Source organism: Chiloscyllium punctatum, chromosome 44 (assembly GCF_047496795.1).
Source record: "Chiloscyllium punctatum isolate Juve2018m chromosome 44, sChiPun1.3, whole genome shotgun sequence".
Classification (NCBI taxonomy): Eukaryota; Metazoa; Chordata; class Chondrichthyes; order Orectolobiformes; family Hemiscylliidae; genus Chiloscyllium; species Chiloscyllium punctatum.
The window spans coordinates 2,486,675-2,504,381 of record NC_092782.1 but is presented as its reverse complement, the minus strand read 5'-3'; the positions used below and the strand labels follow the sequence as shown (position 1 = coordinate 2,504,381).

General features: G+C 40.1%; 1 protein-coding gene across 1 annotated transcript in view; it reads right to left on the bottom strand.

Moving 5' to 3' along the window:
• The window catches only part of LOC140466667 (laminin subunit beta-4-like), a 130,036-nt gene that overhangs the window by 56,836 nt on the left and 55,493 nt on the right, over nt 1–17,707 (bottom strand). Inside the window, exons 17-23 of the mRNA XM_072562107.1 lie at nt 17,265–17,386; nt 14,074–14,194; nt 10,258–10,435; nt 7,169–7,312; nt 4,670–4,901; nt 2,361–2,518; nt 211–435 (exon numbers count right to left, since the gene is read on the bottom strand). Of these exons, the coding sequence (XP_072418208.1) occupies nt 211–435; nt 2,361–2,518; nt 4,670–4,901; nt 7,169–7,312; nt 10,258–10,435; nt 14,074–14,194; nt 17,265–17,386 (1,180 nt within the window). The remainder of the gene's footprint in view (nt 1–210; nt 436–2,360; nt 2,519–4,669; nt 4,902–7,168; nt 7,313–10,257; nt 10,436–14,073; nt 14,195–17,264; nt 17,387–17,707) is intronic.

Sequence of the window (17,707 nt, the reverse complement as noted above, 5' to 3'; positions counted from 1 at the left end):
TTTTAAATAGTGGTTAGTTAATTATTCTCTGTTATATTTTAAGAAATAAAGTTGTTAATTTTTACTTGAAGTAGTTTTTGGCCTCCTGACTTTTACAGATTACAGCACGGGATAAATCTTTTCTGTGTTGCTGGTTTTAAATTAAGCAGGAGGGTTTACCCCGTGTCGTAACAAATCTAACTGAAATGATTAACCTCCTGAGAATCTTACGTTTGCAGTCCTTGTTCAAAGCAGATCCATAATACCCTGGTTTGCAGTACTGACAATTTGGTCCATAGGTGTTATGCAGGCATTTCAAACACTTGCCCGTCTGCGGATCGCAAGCTCCTGGGTCTCTCCTGTCTATGTTATCATTGCAGCTGCAAGGCAAACAGTGATCTCCAATTCCTATCAGAGTACCGTAGAAACCAGGAGAACATCTCTCACAGTGACTTCCTGAACAGAAAGACACAAAAAATTTTAATAGCAGCACAGATATAGACTGGCTCCAATCCAATCAAATATAGTGACATGTCACCAAGGTGATAAACCTAGTGAACCACAGACTAAATACATTGTTCCAGCAAATAGATAGCCAACAAATTTATCAGAGCTGTGAAAATTAATAAGTTAACTATCAGACCACATTTTCCACTCAAAACCCTTTCCTCCATGTAACTTTCTGATCCTTGTATCACAGCAGGGATCTATAGTTGGGATCCATGGGGTGGAATAGTGGCTCAGTGGTTAGTACTGCTGCATCACAACCTCAGGAAACGGGTTCAATTCCAGCCTTGGGCAACTGTCTGTGTGGAGTTGGCAAATCCTCCCAGCGTCTGCGTGGGTTTCCTTCGGGTGCTCTGGTTTCCTCCCACAGTCCAAAGATGTGCAGGTTAGGTGGATTGGCCAATGGGAAATGCAGGGTTACAGGGATATTGTAGGGGAGTGGGTCTGGGTGGGATACTCTTTGGAGGTTCAATGGGTTGAATGACCTGCTTCCACACTGTAGGGACTCTATAGCTGCTGGGAATACAGGTTAGAAATGGGATTGTAACTGTACTGCCAACTGTCTGATCTACACTCTTGTTAAGTGTAAATTTGCTCCTATTCATTTATTTCATAAGTGTTCAATATCAAATATAAATTTTGTAAATTTATTCATCTTAGTTTCTCAGTTGGAACAATCACAACAAATTTAAATAACATACCAAACCAAATTACATTTGTATCACACCTTTTACTTGTAAAATATGTCAAGTCTTTTCACAACAGCTTTATCAATCACAATTTGACACTGAGCTACATAAGGAAATAACAGAGGCAATGACCACGTGCTTGCTAAGAGAGCTATGTTTTAAACAAAGTTTTGAATGAGAAATGAAAATTTATGTTGTTTATGGAGGACACTCCAAAATTTACTGCCCTTACAGCTGAAGGATAGCAACGGTGGATTGATTAAAATTGTTTATACTCCAAAGCCCTGAAATGCAGGAGTGCAGATACCTATAGACCACATGCCCTCTAGTTTGTTTTTTCGAGTGCATGTTACGTTAAAGAGTGAACCTGTGCAACCTGGGCAGGGCTGGGAAGATTACAGAGAGTACAGGTTTTAAATTAGACAGACTTGCTTTTGTCAGGCGAAAGAATTAAGGGATAAACACTAAAGGTAGATTGTGTTCAGCCACAGATCAGCCATGATCTCATTGCATGGTGGTACAGGCTTGAGGGGCTATTCAGATGTTCCTGTGTTTCTTAAGTGGTCTGAGGCTATGGAGGAATTTGAAAACATGGATGAGAATGTTAAAATTATGATATTGTTTGGATGACTTCAGGGTTATGGAGAGTGGATGATGTAAGTCCAGCCATAGGTGCATTGCAATCACCATGTCCAATGGTAAAAACAGAAAGATGAGTTAGCAACAGATGAACTGAAATGAGGCAGATCCAAGTGATTACAGTGTGATGAAGCTGCCAACAGACACTCTTATGGATATCAGAGCTCCTCTCAGTATTAAATATACTTTGCAAGCTTGCAAAGATTCTGTTTTAGTGTCAGACAGTTGTCAGGAAGAGGTGTGGAGTTCATGATCAGGGAATGGTGTTTGTGCCAGGGCTCAAATATATTACTTTGAAGAGATTACCTCAGTAATCACTCCAGTAATGGAACACAACACAATATGCCCACACAGCTTTCCGATACCAGTATGATAATGCCATCTGCTCATGGTGTGTTGACCACATGTGGACAATAAAAACAGGTCAGGGTAACCAGGAGGGGAAAACATGCAGCTTAAAAGTTCCAAAAAGATAATTTTAAGCCAGTTAAACTACGTTGTATTATCAACATCTATAAACTAGAATACACTTAATAATCTTCACACCTGAATGGCCTTCAAGACAGTTACAAACCAATTGTTGAGTTCTTGAGTCTTTGTAACATGAATGAGCAAAATAGCGTCCACTGTTTGGAATGTCAGGACACTGACATGGTCGACAAGGTTCATTTAAACTCGGATTACCGAAGTAACCTTCACTACATCTGCCAAAACAGAAATAAAGGAACATTTGAAAAGATTCACTGACATGCCATGAAACAGGAATAACAATAAATATCATGCTGATTTTTTTGGTTTTGATTCATTCATGGAATGTGGGTGTGGCTGGCTGGAAGAATATTCGTACTTCTCCCCAACTGCCTTTGAAACGATGGTAGTGAGCTGGCTTCATGAACCAATGCAGTCCTTGGGGGTAGGTATTCAGAGGGTGCTATTGAGAAAACAGTTCCAGGATTTTAACCCAGGAACAGAGAAATAGCCACAATTTGGTTCCAAGTCAAGAACATGTGCAGCTTACATGTGCTATGTTCCTATACATCTGGTACTCTTGTGCTAGATAGTGGACACTGTTGCTTTGGAAGGTGCTGCCCTAGGAGTCTTGCTGAATTTCTGCTGTGCAGCTTATAAATGGTATTGTTAACTACTGTGCATTGGTGATGGAGTGAACTAATATTGAAGCTGGACATCCTGTCTTGGATGGTGTCAAGCTTTTTGAATGTTGGAGCTGCCCATGTCCACACAAATGGAAAGCATTCCACTGCACTACTGCATTGTGCCTTATGCATGATAGTTAGGCTTTGGGAATGTCAAATCAAATCAAAATTCGTAGCCTCTCACCTGCTCTTGTAGCCACAGTATTTATACGGCTGGCCTAGTTCAGTTTCTGGTCAATGGTAACTCCTAAGATGTTGTTGATGGGAGATTCAGCAATGGCATCGCTGATTCTCTTGTATTGGAGGTGATTATTGTCTGACACATGTGTGGCATGAGTATTGTTTCTGCCTGGGTATTGTGCCGGTCTTGTGGCAAGAATACTGTTTCAGTGTCTGAAGAATCACAGATGGTGTTGAACGTTATACATCATCAGGAACCATTCTCAGGGTTGCTCAAGTGTTTCAGCTCTCCATTGCCTGACTAATTTCTTAGCCTTGGCTAAGAGCCCAGCCAACCAGTGAATTACTAAAACAACTCTGTCCCTATTTGATTGCCAGCTCGGGCTGTGTGATCTCTATCAATTTCACAATCTTTGTTTGAACGGGATTGAGTGGTTTCATGTTTCTTGTGGTTTCAGCGTTTGAAACTTAAAAAGTTTTTTTAACAGTAAGAACTTTAAGTGATTGACATTTTTCTTACATGCCCAACTGCCATTAAGGGTTATCTTCTTCTGTATAGTGTAAGGTTTTTGAATGAGCATGAAAGTGTTATATCTTTAAATGAGGGGGAGGAGGGCAGGTGTATGAAGGACCACGTGACCTATATCTTGCCATGAGGGGCATGCCCATCTTTTCAAAAGGTTCCCTCATACAGACTCTAATTCTGATGTGCTGTGAGCCATACTTCTTTTATATTGTGAGTTGCAGGCTAGGCCTATCTCTGCAAGGCAGTCAGCCACAGGGCAGTGCCAAGCATGGGCTCATGATTTGAACTATCCCCCATTGTTAAGAGACATTCTGAAAAACTGAGAACTCTGGGAATGGAGGGGAGAATGCCATTTTGAAAAGCGTCCCAAATCAACCCAAGTCTGTACCTATCCAATACATGATGACAGACCTGGAAATGTTAGAAGCAACAAAACACAGCCCAACAGGGCAATTTATGGACTAGATTTATCTTTTTGGTCCATCTTCCTGCCACAGCCGTTATTGCGTGAAGAAACAGAAGCATTTACATTATATCCTACTGGTGGTCAGACACCAGGTCAGCATTCTAACCTGGTAACTGCTAATAATGGAAACATTTTGATACTAGGATTGAAGTTGGCACAGCTAGAAATGTAACTGTCCAATTGACAGAAATCATATGATACTTTCAGATAGAGTGCAGAAGTAATACAAAGAAACTAGCATAGACCCAGAAAGCCGAATGGCATTTTTTCTGCACTATACACCACAAAACCATTAGTATACTGAGAGTGGCAAAGTCTTGTGCCGTCTGTGCCATTGATAGCGAGCACAGTTTGCTGACCACAGCTTTCTGTGTTATGTGGCATCATTGGCAATGACATTTATATAATAACCGTGTTTTCCATCACATCCAAAACAATCCACTTACAAGCAGGTACAACTGGCAATGCTGCCCGGATTGCATTTATAATTAATCATTATTAAATCTGCAATAATGTTACAGCTCCATACCGCTCACAGTTATTTCCAGTGGCGAATGCTCTACAGTTCACACAGATTCCTGTTTGAGGATCACAGGATTCCGAATGACGATTACACTGACATGGACGACAGGTTGGGAATCCGTAATATCCGGGTCGGCAGCGGTCACAGGCATGGCCAACGGTATTTCTATGACAACGACATTGTCCAGTTCGCTGATCACAAATTGAATCGATGGCCCCTTGACGGTTACAGGAACAGGCTGGAAGAGGAAAGTTTAACAACATGAACTCAAAGCAAATTCCAATCAATGGAAATAAGAGCAGCAGGAGAAAGTGAGGACTACAGATGCTGGAGATCGGAGCTGAAAATGTGTTGCTGCGCTTTTCCAGCAACACAAATTACAGCAGCACCCAGCTGTAAGAGACCACAATTCAGGTCAAAGCGTGCCTCAGTTCAGCACTCTCTCCCTACAACATTAACCTGTTAAGTTTTTAAATTTGACAACACATCATTTTTCTTTCTAGCCATAAGGGCATTAGAGTCACTGTTAAATTGGCTCAGTCACAAAGCCACTGGTTACACTTGGTGAAAGCCCATGTTACAATTTCACTTTCAATTCAAGGACAACGATAAAACATTAATGCTTACCAGGTCTTACTATTGAACAAAATAACACGAGAGGGCAAGCTTTACTTTCCTACAGTAATTTTTCAGCTGAAAGAAAACCAATTTTGCTTACGCTAAGAGCTTTACTTGACTCAGATTTGCCAGCATTGATTTTTAATACATGGTTCAATTCTATTTTTTGCTAAAAGAATTCTCTAGTAGGGATAGAATAGATTCTGTCGTAAGAATATCATACAAGAGAAAAAAAAAATCTCCAAAAATCTAATTTATAACATTAACCATAATTTCAAACGAGTGGTCATGATATAGAAATGCATGGTGTAAGCTGCAGGAATGAAAAATCGATCATTCTAAAGAGTGCATTTTCATTGTATTTTGACCTCTTTCCAATATAACACATTTGTATTGTACTATACCTGTAGAAAAATGGGGAAGATCCTTGCCTTTAATCCACCATTAAGGGAATCCAAGAGCTGGATCTTGGAAATTCTAGGTAATTTATTTCAACATTATCAGGGGCAGCAGTGCCAGTACAGTAGCAGCAAGCAGCCACAATAGTGAAGTGAATTGGAGAATACTGAATCATTATGAAAAATGTCTCAAAGCAATGAAGGTTCTCATTTTATTCTCACACTTAAACTCATTTTTGAATGAACTTTAAAAAATGAAGCAGATTTTGTATAGTTTGGGTAAGTATCAAGAGCCAGGTTTATCATGTTCATTCCTTCTTCAGTGCATTTTACACAAATGAATAATCTGATTGCAAACTGTTGGTGCACTGCAAGCACCATCTCAGTGAGGGGTTTATCTTTAAAGAAAGAACACATGGTGTATGAGAGGGATGCTTGTAAATAATTGAGTGCAAGTGGTTGCCAGTTCAATAGACAAACAGTGAACCACTGGGATAATGAATTACAGTATCTCTCAGACTGATAACGAAAACAATCTACTGCCATCCAACCTAACGTCACGAGGAACAAATTGTAAAATGAGACAAGGTAAAATGCATTTGTGCAATCATAGATGTTGACTCATATTTGCAAAAAGCTGTTACATTATAAATAAAGAATTGGAATTGACAGTGGCAGAATGGTTGGGTCAGTGACTGTGTTTAAAGCTGGAATGGACAAATCTTTGTTCTTTCGGGGGGGTCAAGAAATGTGTGGAATGGATGGAAAAGTGGAGTCCAAACAATAAGATCAACAATAATTGTACCAAGTGGTGGAACAGGCTAGGCAGACCTTACAATACACTCCTGCTCCTTTCTCTGTGTTCTCATATGAACAGATTGATCGCAAGGTAATTTATTCAAAATAAATGATTTGCAGGTTTAGACTCTAAATCAGACCATAAAGATGCACCATCCTCAGAACTTTATGGAAACAAAAAATAATATTCTACGGGAAATAAACAGAAAATGGAATGCATCAAATAATAGGTGTGTGGTACATGATAGCAATTGGACTGTGTATTTAAGGAAATATGCCGAATATAAAGGTATTTTAGTTTGACAGGAAGCTGTGTCAGTTACATTCTGCTGAAATTACACAAAAACAGTTAATATCTTCAGGAAAACTTACCAGCAGGAACAGAAAAAGTTAATCTTTATCATAACACAAGGAGAACAATAAAAACATCATTTTGCTGAGAACTGATCTTTGTAAGTACTGGAAATCCTTGCAGCTTGAAAGGTTTATGGATTGTTAGATGAAGTTCTGAACTATTCAATAATTTTAGTGTATGATGGAACTGAAACAAGCTAAAATAAGAAAGTGAATATTCTGCACTTATACAATTACAAATGTTAAATAATGAACATTTGTATAACCATTAAAAATATTAATCAAACTTGCCTTTTATTAATCATTCCCATTCAGCCTGCATGAATAACTGACTTACGTGAACAGCTATTGGTACCAAATCCATAAAATCCTGGTGCACAGGAATCACAGCATCGTCCAATCACACCAGGCTTACATTGGCATTGGCCACCAAACTTGCTGCATATTCGACTGATTGATCCCTGAGGATTACAGCAGCAGGCTGTAGAATGTACATAAGAAACTCCAATCAGTTAGCAGAAAATGTACATAATTATAAATGTTATAATTATACAAAAATAGATTCCATTAGGTCTATAGTCTGAAAATTCAGACCAAATTATAGCACCTAATAATGTTACATATTTCATTAATTCCACCCATCTAATTTTCACGCTTTATAATGAAGCACTGAGGTCACTCTTAACTCAATGCAATATTGGGGAATAATGCAAGGGTAAGGTGCAAGGACAACAGTTGGTGTAATTTCATGGGTTTCCCACTTAGTAAGTTAAGTAAATCGACTCCCCATGGCCCCCATCAGGTCAACCATATCTTGCTTACAAAATGGGAGAGGGCTTTCACTTGCACAATGATAGCTCTGCACTGTTACTTTTCCTCATGTGTGATATTACATAGTAAGCACCTGGTTGACAATGTAGCCAAGAGTAATCCTATCTTTGCTAAGCACTCATATGTGCACAGAGATCAGGAATGAGGATGCTTGCTAATTTATCCCTTCCTTTGTTCAGACCAGGGATAGTCTGGTGAAATCAGTAGGAGACAGTGAGGTCTACAGATGCTTGAGATTAGAGCTGAGAGTGTGTTGCTGGAAAAGCACAGCAGATCAGGAATTCCACATGAAGGGTTCCGGCCCAAAACATTGATTTTCCTGCTCCTCGGATGCTGCCTGCTGTGCTCTTCCAGAAACACACTCTCAACTGAAACCAGCAGGATTCTACTTCACATCTACTGCTCTGTTTAATTTTATCCTTTTTTAAAATTCACTTAGAAATGCAAGCCTTGCTGATTTTTCCCCCCTAGATTAGATTCAATTCCCTACGGTATGGAAAGAGGCCATTTGGCCCAAGAAGCCCACCCAGACCCATTTCCCTCTGGCTAATGCGATAGGCAATTTACCATGGCCAATTCATCTGGGCATGCACATCTTTGAACTGTGGGAGGAAATCCACACAGACATGGGGAGAATGTGCAAATTCCACCGAGACAGTCGCTGGAGGCTGGAATTGAACCCAGGTCCATGGGGCTGTGAGGCAGCAGTGAGCCACCATGCCACTCCTGACATGCAAGTTTATCTACTTGTTGTGCTGTGTATCTTGAACCTTGCTTCAACAGCCAAATTGACATAAATATACAATGCAATGTTGACAATTTTTATCAGTGTTATTCAGGATTGTAAATTGTTCAGTATCATTTCACCAGATTGCCAGTTCAATCTATTGACACAGTACTCAAACAATGGCTTTTGAGAAATCGGAATGGTTTTGCAGTTCATGAATTAAATGAGAAGGTGATGGTTTAGTGATATTATCACTAAAACTGTTAATCCAGAAACTCAGGTAATCTGGGGACAGGGATTCAAGTCCCGCCATGGTAGACGGTGTAATTTGAATTCAATAAAAAATCTGGAATTCACAGTCTAACAATGACCATGAATCCAGTGTCAGAAAAAAACCATCTGGTTCACGAACATTCTTTACAAAAGGAAACTGCCATCCTTGCCTGGTCTGGCCTACATCTGACTCCATACCCACAGCAATGTGGTTGACTCTTAACTGCCCTCAGGGCAATAAATGCTGGCCTGCCCAGTGATACTCCCAGGTAAAAACAATGACTGCAGATGCTGGAAACCAGATTCTGGATTAGTGGTGCTGGAAGAGCACAGCAGTTCAGGCAGCATCCAAGGAGCTTCGAAATCGATGTTTCGGGAAAAAGCCCTTCATCGTGAAGGGCTTTTGCCCGAAACATCGATTCTGAAGCTCTTTGAATGCTGCCTGAACTGCTGTGCTCTTCCAGCACCACTAATCCGGTGACACTCCCATCCTGTTAATGAATTTAAAAAGAGTATGTTATTAAATATGAAGCTGTCACTGTGTTTCTCCATGCAAGGACTGGGATGCTAATGTCAACTAAGAAAGCATCAAAGATACTCCAATAGGGTTTCTATTATTATCGGGGCTAATGCTGGACATCTTTGCATCTGATTAAGTCAGTTTTGCTCAGGACAGCTATCTTCAAGTTAGCAATGAGGATCTTGTGGTGCAGTGGTAGTGTGTCTACCAGTAGGTCAGAAGGCTTTGATTCCAGTCTTATCTGCTCCAAAGGTGTGTCATAACATCTCTGAACAGATTGACTAGATTAGTAAATTGATCAGTGCATATTTAGATCTAAATACATAGGGAGGTCACAGTGTAGTGGTACTGTGACTTGACTTGTAATCCAGGCTAATGTTCTGAGGATGTGGATTTGAATCCTACAATGGTAGATTATGAAATTTAAATTTAATTTTAAAAAAAGAGTGCATGATTAAAACAGCCAGTCTAACAGGACCATGTCACAATTGTCTAAAACTAGGGGGCATAGCCACAAAATAACGGGGAACCGATTTAGGACAGAGTTGAGGAGGAACTTCTTCACTCAAAGGGCTGTGAATCAGTGGAATTCCCTGCCCAGTGAAGCAGTAGAGGTTGCCTCATTGAATGTTTTTAAGGCAAAGATAGATAGAGTTTTGAACTGTAAAGGAATTAAAGGTGATGATAAGCAGGTGAATAAGTGGAACTGAATCTATGAAAAGATCAGCCATGATCTTATTAAAAGGCAGAGAAGGCTCAAGGGGCCAGATGGTCTAGTCCTGCTCCTATTTCCTATGGTCTTATTGTCAATTGTCATTTAAAAAGTGGTCACTTATGTCCTTTAGGGAAGAAAATCTGCCTTCCTTACCTTGTCTGGTCTACATGTGACTCCAAACCCATAGCCGTGTGGTTGAGTCTTAAATCGTCTCTGGGCAATTAGGAATGGATAATAATTACAGGCTTGGCCAGTGATGCTCACATCCCAAGAGAGAAGTAAAAGTATGATGGCCTTTTTCTTTAGTGTTGAGAACTCGTATAATTTGAATTTTTCTCTCCCTGGACCTCTAATACTCACGGATAGCTCCATTGTGGATTCGAGCAGACATACTGGCTATGAGTCTCTCACATACTTCTGGTATTGTCTGAGGTACCACTTGATAGGCAGCATCGACACATCGATATCGTCTGTACTCATCCAAATCTGTTTTACTGTTGAAATCTTCCAGAGAGTTAATCATTGGAATCAGACCTAGCTAAAGACAAAAGAAATAAAAATCTCATTAATTATCCAAATGTGCTCAGTGACTTGTGCAGCAGGTCTGTGAGGGAGTGGGCGTACTGTATACTCTCATGTAACATGGTGGAGTGCAGTGCACTGTTAGCAAGCTCTGTGTACCAATCCTGGTTAACAATAACAATCCTATGGCACTATCCTAAGTAATCCTTAACTAGGATGCTTTGGTGGCTGAATTTGTGCCAATCTCCAAGGAAGCTGGTTGTAATTAGATTAGATTAGATTAGATTAGATTACTTACAGTGTGGAAACAGGCCCTTCGGCCCAACAAGTCCACACCGCCCCGCCGAAGCGTAACCCACCCATACCCCTACATCTACATTTACCCCTTACCTAACACTATGGGCAATTTAGCATGGCCAATTCACCTGGCCTGCACATCTTTGGACTGTGGGAGGAAACCGGAGCACCCGGAGGAAACCCACGCAGACACGGGGAGAACGTGCAAACTCCACACAGTCAGTCGCCTGAGGCGGGAATTGAACCCGGGTCTCAGGCGCTGTGAGGCAGCAGTGCTAACCACTGTGCCACCGTGCCGCCCACAGTCCGTAAACATTGGTGGAAATGTTACACAGGGTGGCGTCTTCAGTTCAGCTATCATTAGCTGCTTCATTAATGGTCTGGCCTCTATAAAGTCAGGCAGAGTAGTTTGTTGATGATTGGCCCATTTAGAATAAATTATTCTAGATTCTCTGTGTGGCCAGACTGGGCAACATGCAAACATAAGCTCCTAAGCAGCAACTGTATTGGAACCATATCTAAGTGTCAGGCAATTTGCCTTTCCAACAAGGGGGAACCCAACTGCCTCTCCACGACATTCAATGGTAATGTTATTTTACAATCTCCTATTATCAATGTTTAGGGCCATTATTGACCAAAAACTTAACTAGACAATCATTTAAACACCATGCAAGGAGGCCTGATGCTGAGCATTCTCTGGTGAGTAACAACTCCTGACACACAAATCCTTGCCACTACCTACAAACTATCCTGAGAATGACAAAAGACAATTATTTTTTTAACATGCCAGTAATTGACAAAGAGACAAAGGTCGGTAAGGACCTGGAAACAATCATTATTAAAGGAAGAGGTAGTGTTGGGCAAGGTAATGGAGCTAAGAATGGACAAGTCTCCTGGCCCTGATGGAATGCATCCCAGGATACTAAAATAGGTGGTGGGAGAAATAGCATGTGCAGTTGTGGTAATTTTCCAAAATTTGCTGGATTCTGGGGCAGTCCCAGGAGATTGGAAACAACACATGTGACACCACTGTTTAGAAAGAGAGGTAGACAAAAGATGGGGAATTATAGACCAGTTAGCTTAACCTCTGCAGTGGGGAAGATGCTTAAGTCTATTAACAAGGAAGAAATAGCAAGGGATCTCAATGGAAATTGTCCCGTTGGGCAGACGCAGCATGGGTTCATGAAGAGCAGAACATGCTTAACTAATCTTTTGGAATTCTATGAAGACATTACGAGCAAAGTGGCAAGGATTTGCATGTCAGGAGTTGTTACTCGCCAGAGAATGCTCAGCATCAGGCCTTCTTGCATGGTTTTTTTACTGATTGTTTAGTTAAGTTTTTGGTCAATAATAGCCCTGAATATTGATAATACGTGATTGTAAAATAGCATTACCATTGAATGTCGTGGAGAGGTAGTTGGGTTCCCTCTTGTTGAAAACGCAAATTGCCTGTGGATGTGATGTACCTAGATTTCCAAAATGCCTTTGACAAGGTGTCGCACATGAGGCTGTTGCATAAGATAAGAATGCATGGTGTTAGGGGTAGAGCATTAGCATTGGTTACTAACAGGAAGCAAAGAGTGGGGATAAATGAGTGCTATGGTGGGCCTCAGTGATCGGTGTTGGGATCACAATTATTCACAATTTATATAGATGATTTGGAGTTGGGGACCACATGTCCGTTTTCAAAGTTTACGGATGAAACTAAGCTGAGTGGCAGAGCAAAGTGTGCAGACGACTGTGAAACTTTGCAGAGGAACATAGATACATTGAGTGAGTGGGCAAAGGTCTGGCAGATGGAGTACAATGTAAATAAATGTGAAGTCATACATTTTGGTAGGAATAATAATAATAATAAAAAGAATTATTACTTGAATGGTAAAATGTTGCAGCATGCTGCTCTGCAGAGGGACCTGGCTGTCCTTGTGCATGAATCACAGAGGGTTGGTTTGTAAGTACAACAGGTAATTAGGAAGGCAAATGGAACTTTGTCCTTTGTTGCGAAAGAGATTGCCTTTAAAAGCAGGGAGGTTATGTTGCAGCTGTACAATACCACACCTGGAGTACTACGTGCAATTTTGGTCTCCTTACTTGAGAAAGGATGTACTGGCACTAAAGGGAGTGCAGAGGAGGTTCACTAGGTTGATTTCAGAGTTGAGGGGGTTGGCTTATGTGGAGAGTGGGATTATATTCATTGGAATTCAGAAGAATGAGGAGGGACCTTAGAGAACCATAGAAAATAATGAAGGGCATAGATAAGATAGAAGCAGAGAGATTGATTCCACTGGTGGGTGAAACTAGGAAAAGAGGGCATAGCCTCAAGATTAGAGCGAACAGGTTTAGGATTGAATTGAGAAGGAACTTCTTCACCCAGACGATTGTTAATCTATGGAATTCCTTGCCCAGGGAAGTACTTGATGCTACTTTAGTAAGCATTTTTAAAGCTAAGACAGATTTTGTTTTGAACAAGAAAGGGTTACGGTGAGAGTGTGGGTAAGTGAATCTAAGTCCATGAAAAAAATCGGCCATGATCTTATTGAATGGCGGAGCAGACTTGAAGGGTCAGATGGCCTACTCCTGCTCCTAGTTCTTATATTCTTATGTTTTTCTAATAGAAATTGAACAACCAATCTAAGAACTGGTGTTTCTAATGCCACATTCTTCTCCTCGAACTAAATATGAAATGTAAAACTGGTGGACATGTCTATTGGATTACAATTCACATGACAAATGGATTAGATAATTAATGAGATTCTTGGAAAATTCAATTAACCTTCAAAATATTCAATTTCTTGGTGTATAATTTTTAGATGGATTGGTAGCAATTTACATGAATCCACAAGTTTCCTCTTCCTATTGATTAATGTTACATGGCAAATAATGTCCTTTTATTGCCAAGCTAAACACCTGAATATTTTCCTTATTTTAATTATTTAATGAGCTTGAATTTCTGGTAATAACAATCTAATAGCTGAGCTTAAGAGCTAACTGAGTTTATTATAAATGATTTCACAGTGTTCCAATATACTGTGTAAACAACAACGTTCAATTACTTAAATAGCAAATACTTTACTGTGTATATCATCTAGTCACTCCTTCTGTTATTGATGCCTCTTTTTAAAAGGAAATTAACTTGAGTTATCACACAACTCTTAGGTCATCCCATCTTGAGGAGGGCATCAATCCCTGATCTTTTGGCATGGAGATAGGGACACTAGCACTGTACCACAAGACCACGGTATCTGTGATTCTTGGTAATGTGTTCAGTGTCACCAGAATTGAAAATAACTGGTGCTATTGTATTGCTACTTTATGAATACACCTTAAGTTGCAACAAGAAAATTTAACTTTGCTTACAGAATCAATCAAGATGTGATCGCTGAACTGATTGTTCGGAGTAGGCAACGAATGGAAGTAAATCTCCACAATATACTGTACTGAGGGCTCCAGGCAAATTGGAGTATGAAGAAATATGATCCTGTTTAAGAAGAAACACAAAGCTATTATTGTAGCATAATACATATAAAATTATTGCTAAGTATTTAATATGACTAGCCATGCAGTATAAACAATCTCATCCTTCACTGGGTTATTGTTTCTATTGCATGGTAAGAATGTTTTTTTAAAAATATACTTTTCAACTCACTGTATTGGTTCATAGTAACTTAGAAGACTCATATCTCAGCTATCCTTTTATATGTCCACAATGTTAATTAACATACATGGATAATCCTGTTAATGTTGTACTCAATGGCAACTGACACTATTCCGTCATTCCATAATAATGAGTGCAAATATCTGCTGCTCACCTTAATTCAATGAATGATCACAATAATCAATGGAAATGGTTTATTTTATAAAGTCCAGCAAGTTAAAACCATCCAGAGACATTGTGATGTTGTGTGCTTTCTCTGTCTATAATGATACTACGCTACTTATTGAATAGAATAGAATCTTAGTCAAGAATGTTCAATATGAGCTGATAAATATAGGGACACTCATTTCATGCTTATGAGGGGATACAACAAAAAAGAGGAAGCAGAAGACTTGTGTTCAGCATTGTCTCCAGTGGTTGATGAATGACAACAGACAAACCATGATCTTTCCTCTGGGGAAAATGTTTCATCACAGAGATTCAGAAGGTAATTGTTAATGCTGCAAAGATCAAAGTTTCAGGTGATATTTGGGCATGAGAGGACTCCAGAGGCAGAAATAACATGAGGCTTTATTCTGTGGAGATTTTAAGAGTTGATATAATTGAAGAATAATACATAATTGATACATTGAATTGAAATGACAAACTAATCTGTATGGCAGGGCTCCCCAAAGCAAAGCCCAATGGATTGTGAGCTCAAACGTTGTGGTTGCAAACTGCAAGGGAGCAATATAAACTTTCCTATTAAGTGAAGACAGTGGGGAGTGGAGTTAGGGCTCTAAGATATCCAAACAGCCTGAGTGTTTCTTTTTAACATGGAAGAGGAGTAGTGCTTCTTTGGAGGAGTAAATTACTGCAGATGCTGCAATCTGCACTGAAAACAAAAAATGTAGGAAATCACAGTTGGTTAGGCAGCTTCAAGGAGAGAGAGCAGGCTAACATTTCAAATCTAGATAACCCATCAGAGCTGCTTTGGGTTGCATATGGAAATTTTGGGTTAATGAATAAGAGACCCTTTCAAAGTGGCTCTCAGAGCTGTACTTGGCAGCAACATGGTGTCAGCAGGCTGCTGTGCAATCTCCCACTGTCCTGTTTACTAACCTGCCTGTGAAAGAAATCAGCCGCCTCTATAACAGGTAAGGAGACAACTAACTCAGCAAGAATCATTTTATAACTAGAATTTTTTTAACAATTCTAGCGTTCTGAGATACATCTTCAGGATTTTAACTGCTAATGGCCATCCGGTGGGGATCATATTGGGGTTGGTAATTTTAATTTTTATCACTTGATGAAAAACAAGTAGTCAGCCAGCTACCTGTGTTAAATCCCACTGGATTTCATTCTATAATCTACTGCATACTGGGGGCTAGCTTGGATCATCATTTCTGCACTGGCCCAAAGAATAACCACTGACATGACCACCAAAATAGTGTGAACTTTATCTTAGCTAAATCCAAATATGATTTGTTGAAAAGACAGTGAAAAACAGCTGCAGATGTAAGAGAGACACTCACCTACAGATATCACACCTACAGATGTAAAGGGAATTTCAAACACCAGCCTTCAAAGAGGGAGAAGAGGCAAACCAAAACAGGCTGGAGTGTGATCACACTGTGGCTACAAAGATAACATGGGGCTGATGACTCCCTGCACAACTGCAAGCCACAGCCACGGTTGGATTATATCCCAAACTGCAGACTTAAATGAGTGGAATCTTCCCAGACCCTGAATGATGTGGTATTGGCAAAAAAATAGGGAAAGTTGTGTGAGATGCCCAGTGAGGAGCTTCTTAACATTGAGGGCAAGAAATCCCATTTTCCAACTGTGGTGATTGGAAGCAGGTGGACCTCATTGATTACAAGGTTCTTGTTAAAAATCACACAACAAGGTTATAGTCCAACAGGTTTATTTGGAGGCACTAGCTTTCAAACTTGGGTGATGGTGAAGCAGCTGAAAATGTGTTGCTGGAAAAACGCAGCAGGTCAGGCAGCATCCAAGGAACAGGAAAATCGACGTTTCGGGCATAAGCCCTTCTTCAGGAATTTCTCCTGCTCCTTGGATGCTGCCTGACCTGCCGCGCTTTTCCAGCAACACATTTTCAGCTCTGATCTCCAGCATCTGCAGTCCTCACTTTCTCCCTGATTGTGAAGCAGGACCATAAGACACCTGATGAAGAAGCAGCACTTTGAAAACTAGTGCTTCCAAATAAACCTGGACTATAACTTGGTATGGTGTGATTGTTAATTTTGTCCACCCCAGTCCAACACCGGCACCTCCAAATATAAAGTTCTTGATTGGGTTATTAACCTGGACCATTCAGGAAATCCATGGCTGACCGATAGAACCAGGAGATTAGAATCATTTCAATTGAGGATTGACTCTGAGTTGGCTTGCCACAACCAGTGTACTGTGCACTAGTAAATAAAGGGTGACTTGGTGACGGGACACTGGCCTGTGTGAAGTTATCTCATCAACTTACTGTTGAAAGTGAGACAAGATTCTCACTAGTTAGCAAAGTGAAACCCAGGTACATGTATTAACATCTCATTAATATGCAATTTTCCATTCTCCAACCCATCAGATGGAAATTAGAAGGTGATAATTGCTGACATCAAAGTTCAAGTGGTTACCAGGCTCCTGCAGTTTACCAGACACTCATCCAGTCCTCCATCTTGGATAACAGGCACTAAATCTTGGGGCACATGCACCCCCTGATCTTGGAATTCACCATGTGTCAGCCTCAAGGAGGGAATTCCAAGTTAAAATTGCTTCTACTATAGCTTAGAAGAAAATCCCATTTTGATATGATGCATCCTAAGAGGCATTAATACTTAACAAAAATATGCAATGTAACCTTGAAAGAGCGGCTAAGTTATTTGCTGTTTGATCTCACCTGGAGGTAGCTGGCAAGCTACCTGTATAAGGCTCCCGTGAGGGCAGGTTATTGCGGCACTGGCTATTACTTGGTTGATTTGTTGGCCAAACTTGAATACTGGCCATCCAGTCACCTGCTGACTGCATCGTGGAATGGAAACATACAGTCATTTATTTTACAAATAAGTAGCACTTTTGATTTTATTTGTACTGTAAGAAACCTCAATGAAGAGCTGATGCCCATGGGACATCCTTGAATCGAAGAAAGAAAACAAAATCATAATTAGGTAAAGTCAAGTTCAGGTTTTAAACATGGTCATTGTAAGAGGGAAAAAGACTGAAGAGTGTCAGAATGTATATGGCAGTGACAGATTGAGAATCCCAATCAATGAAAAGAGACACAAAATTAAACAATCTTTGTAGTGAGTTGAACACAACTTATTAACATGAAGGATGAAGGAA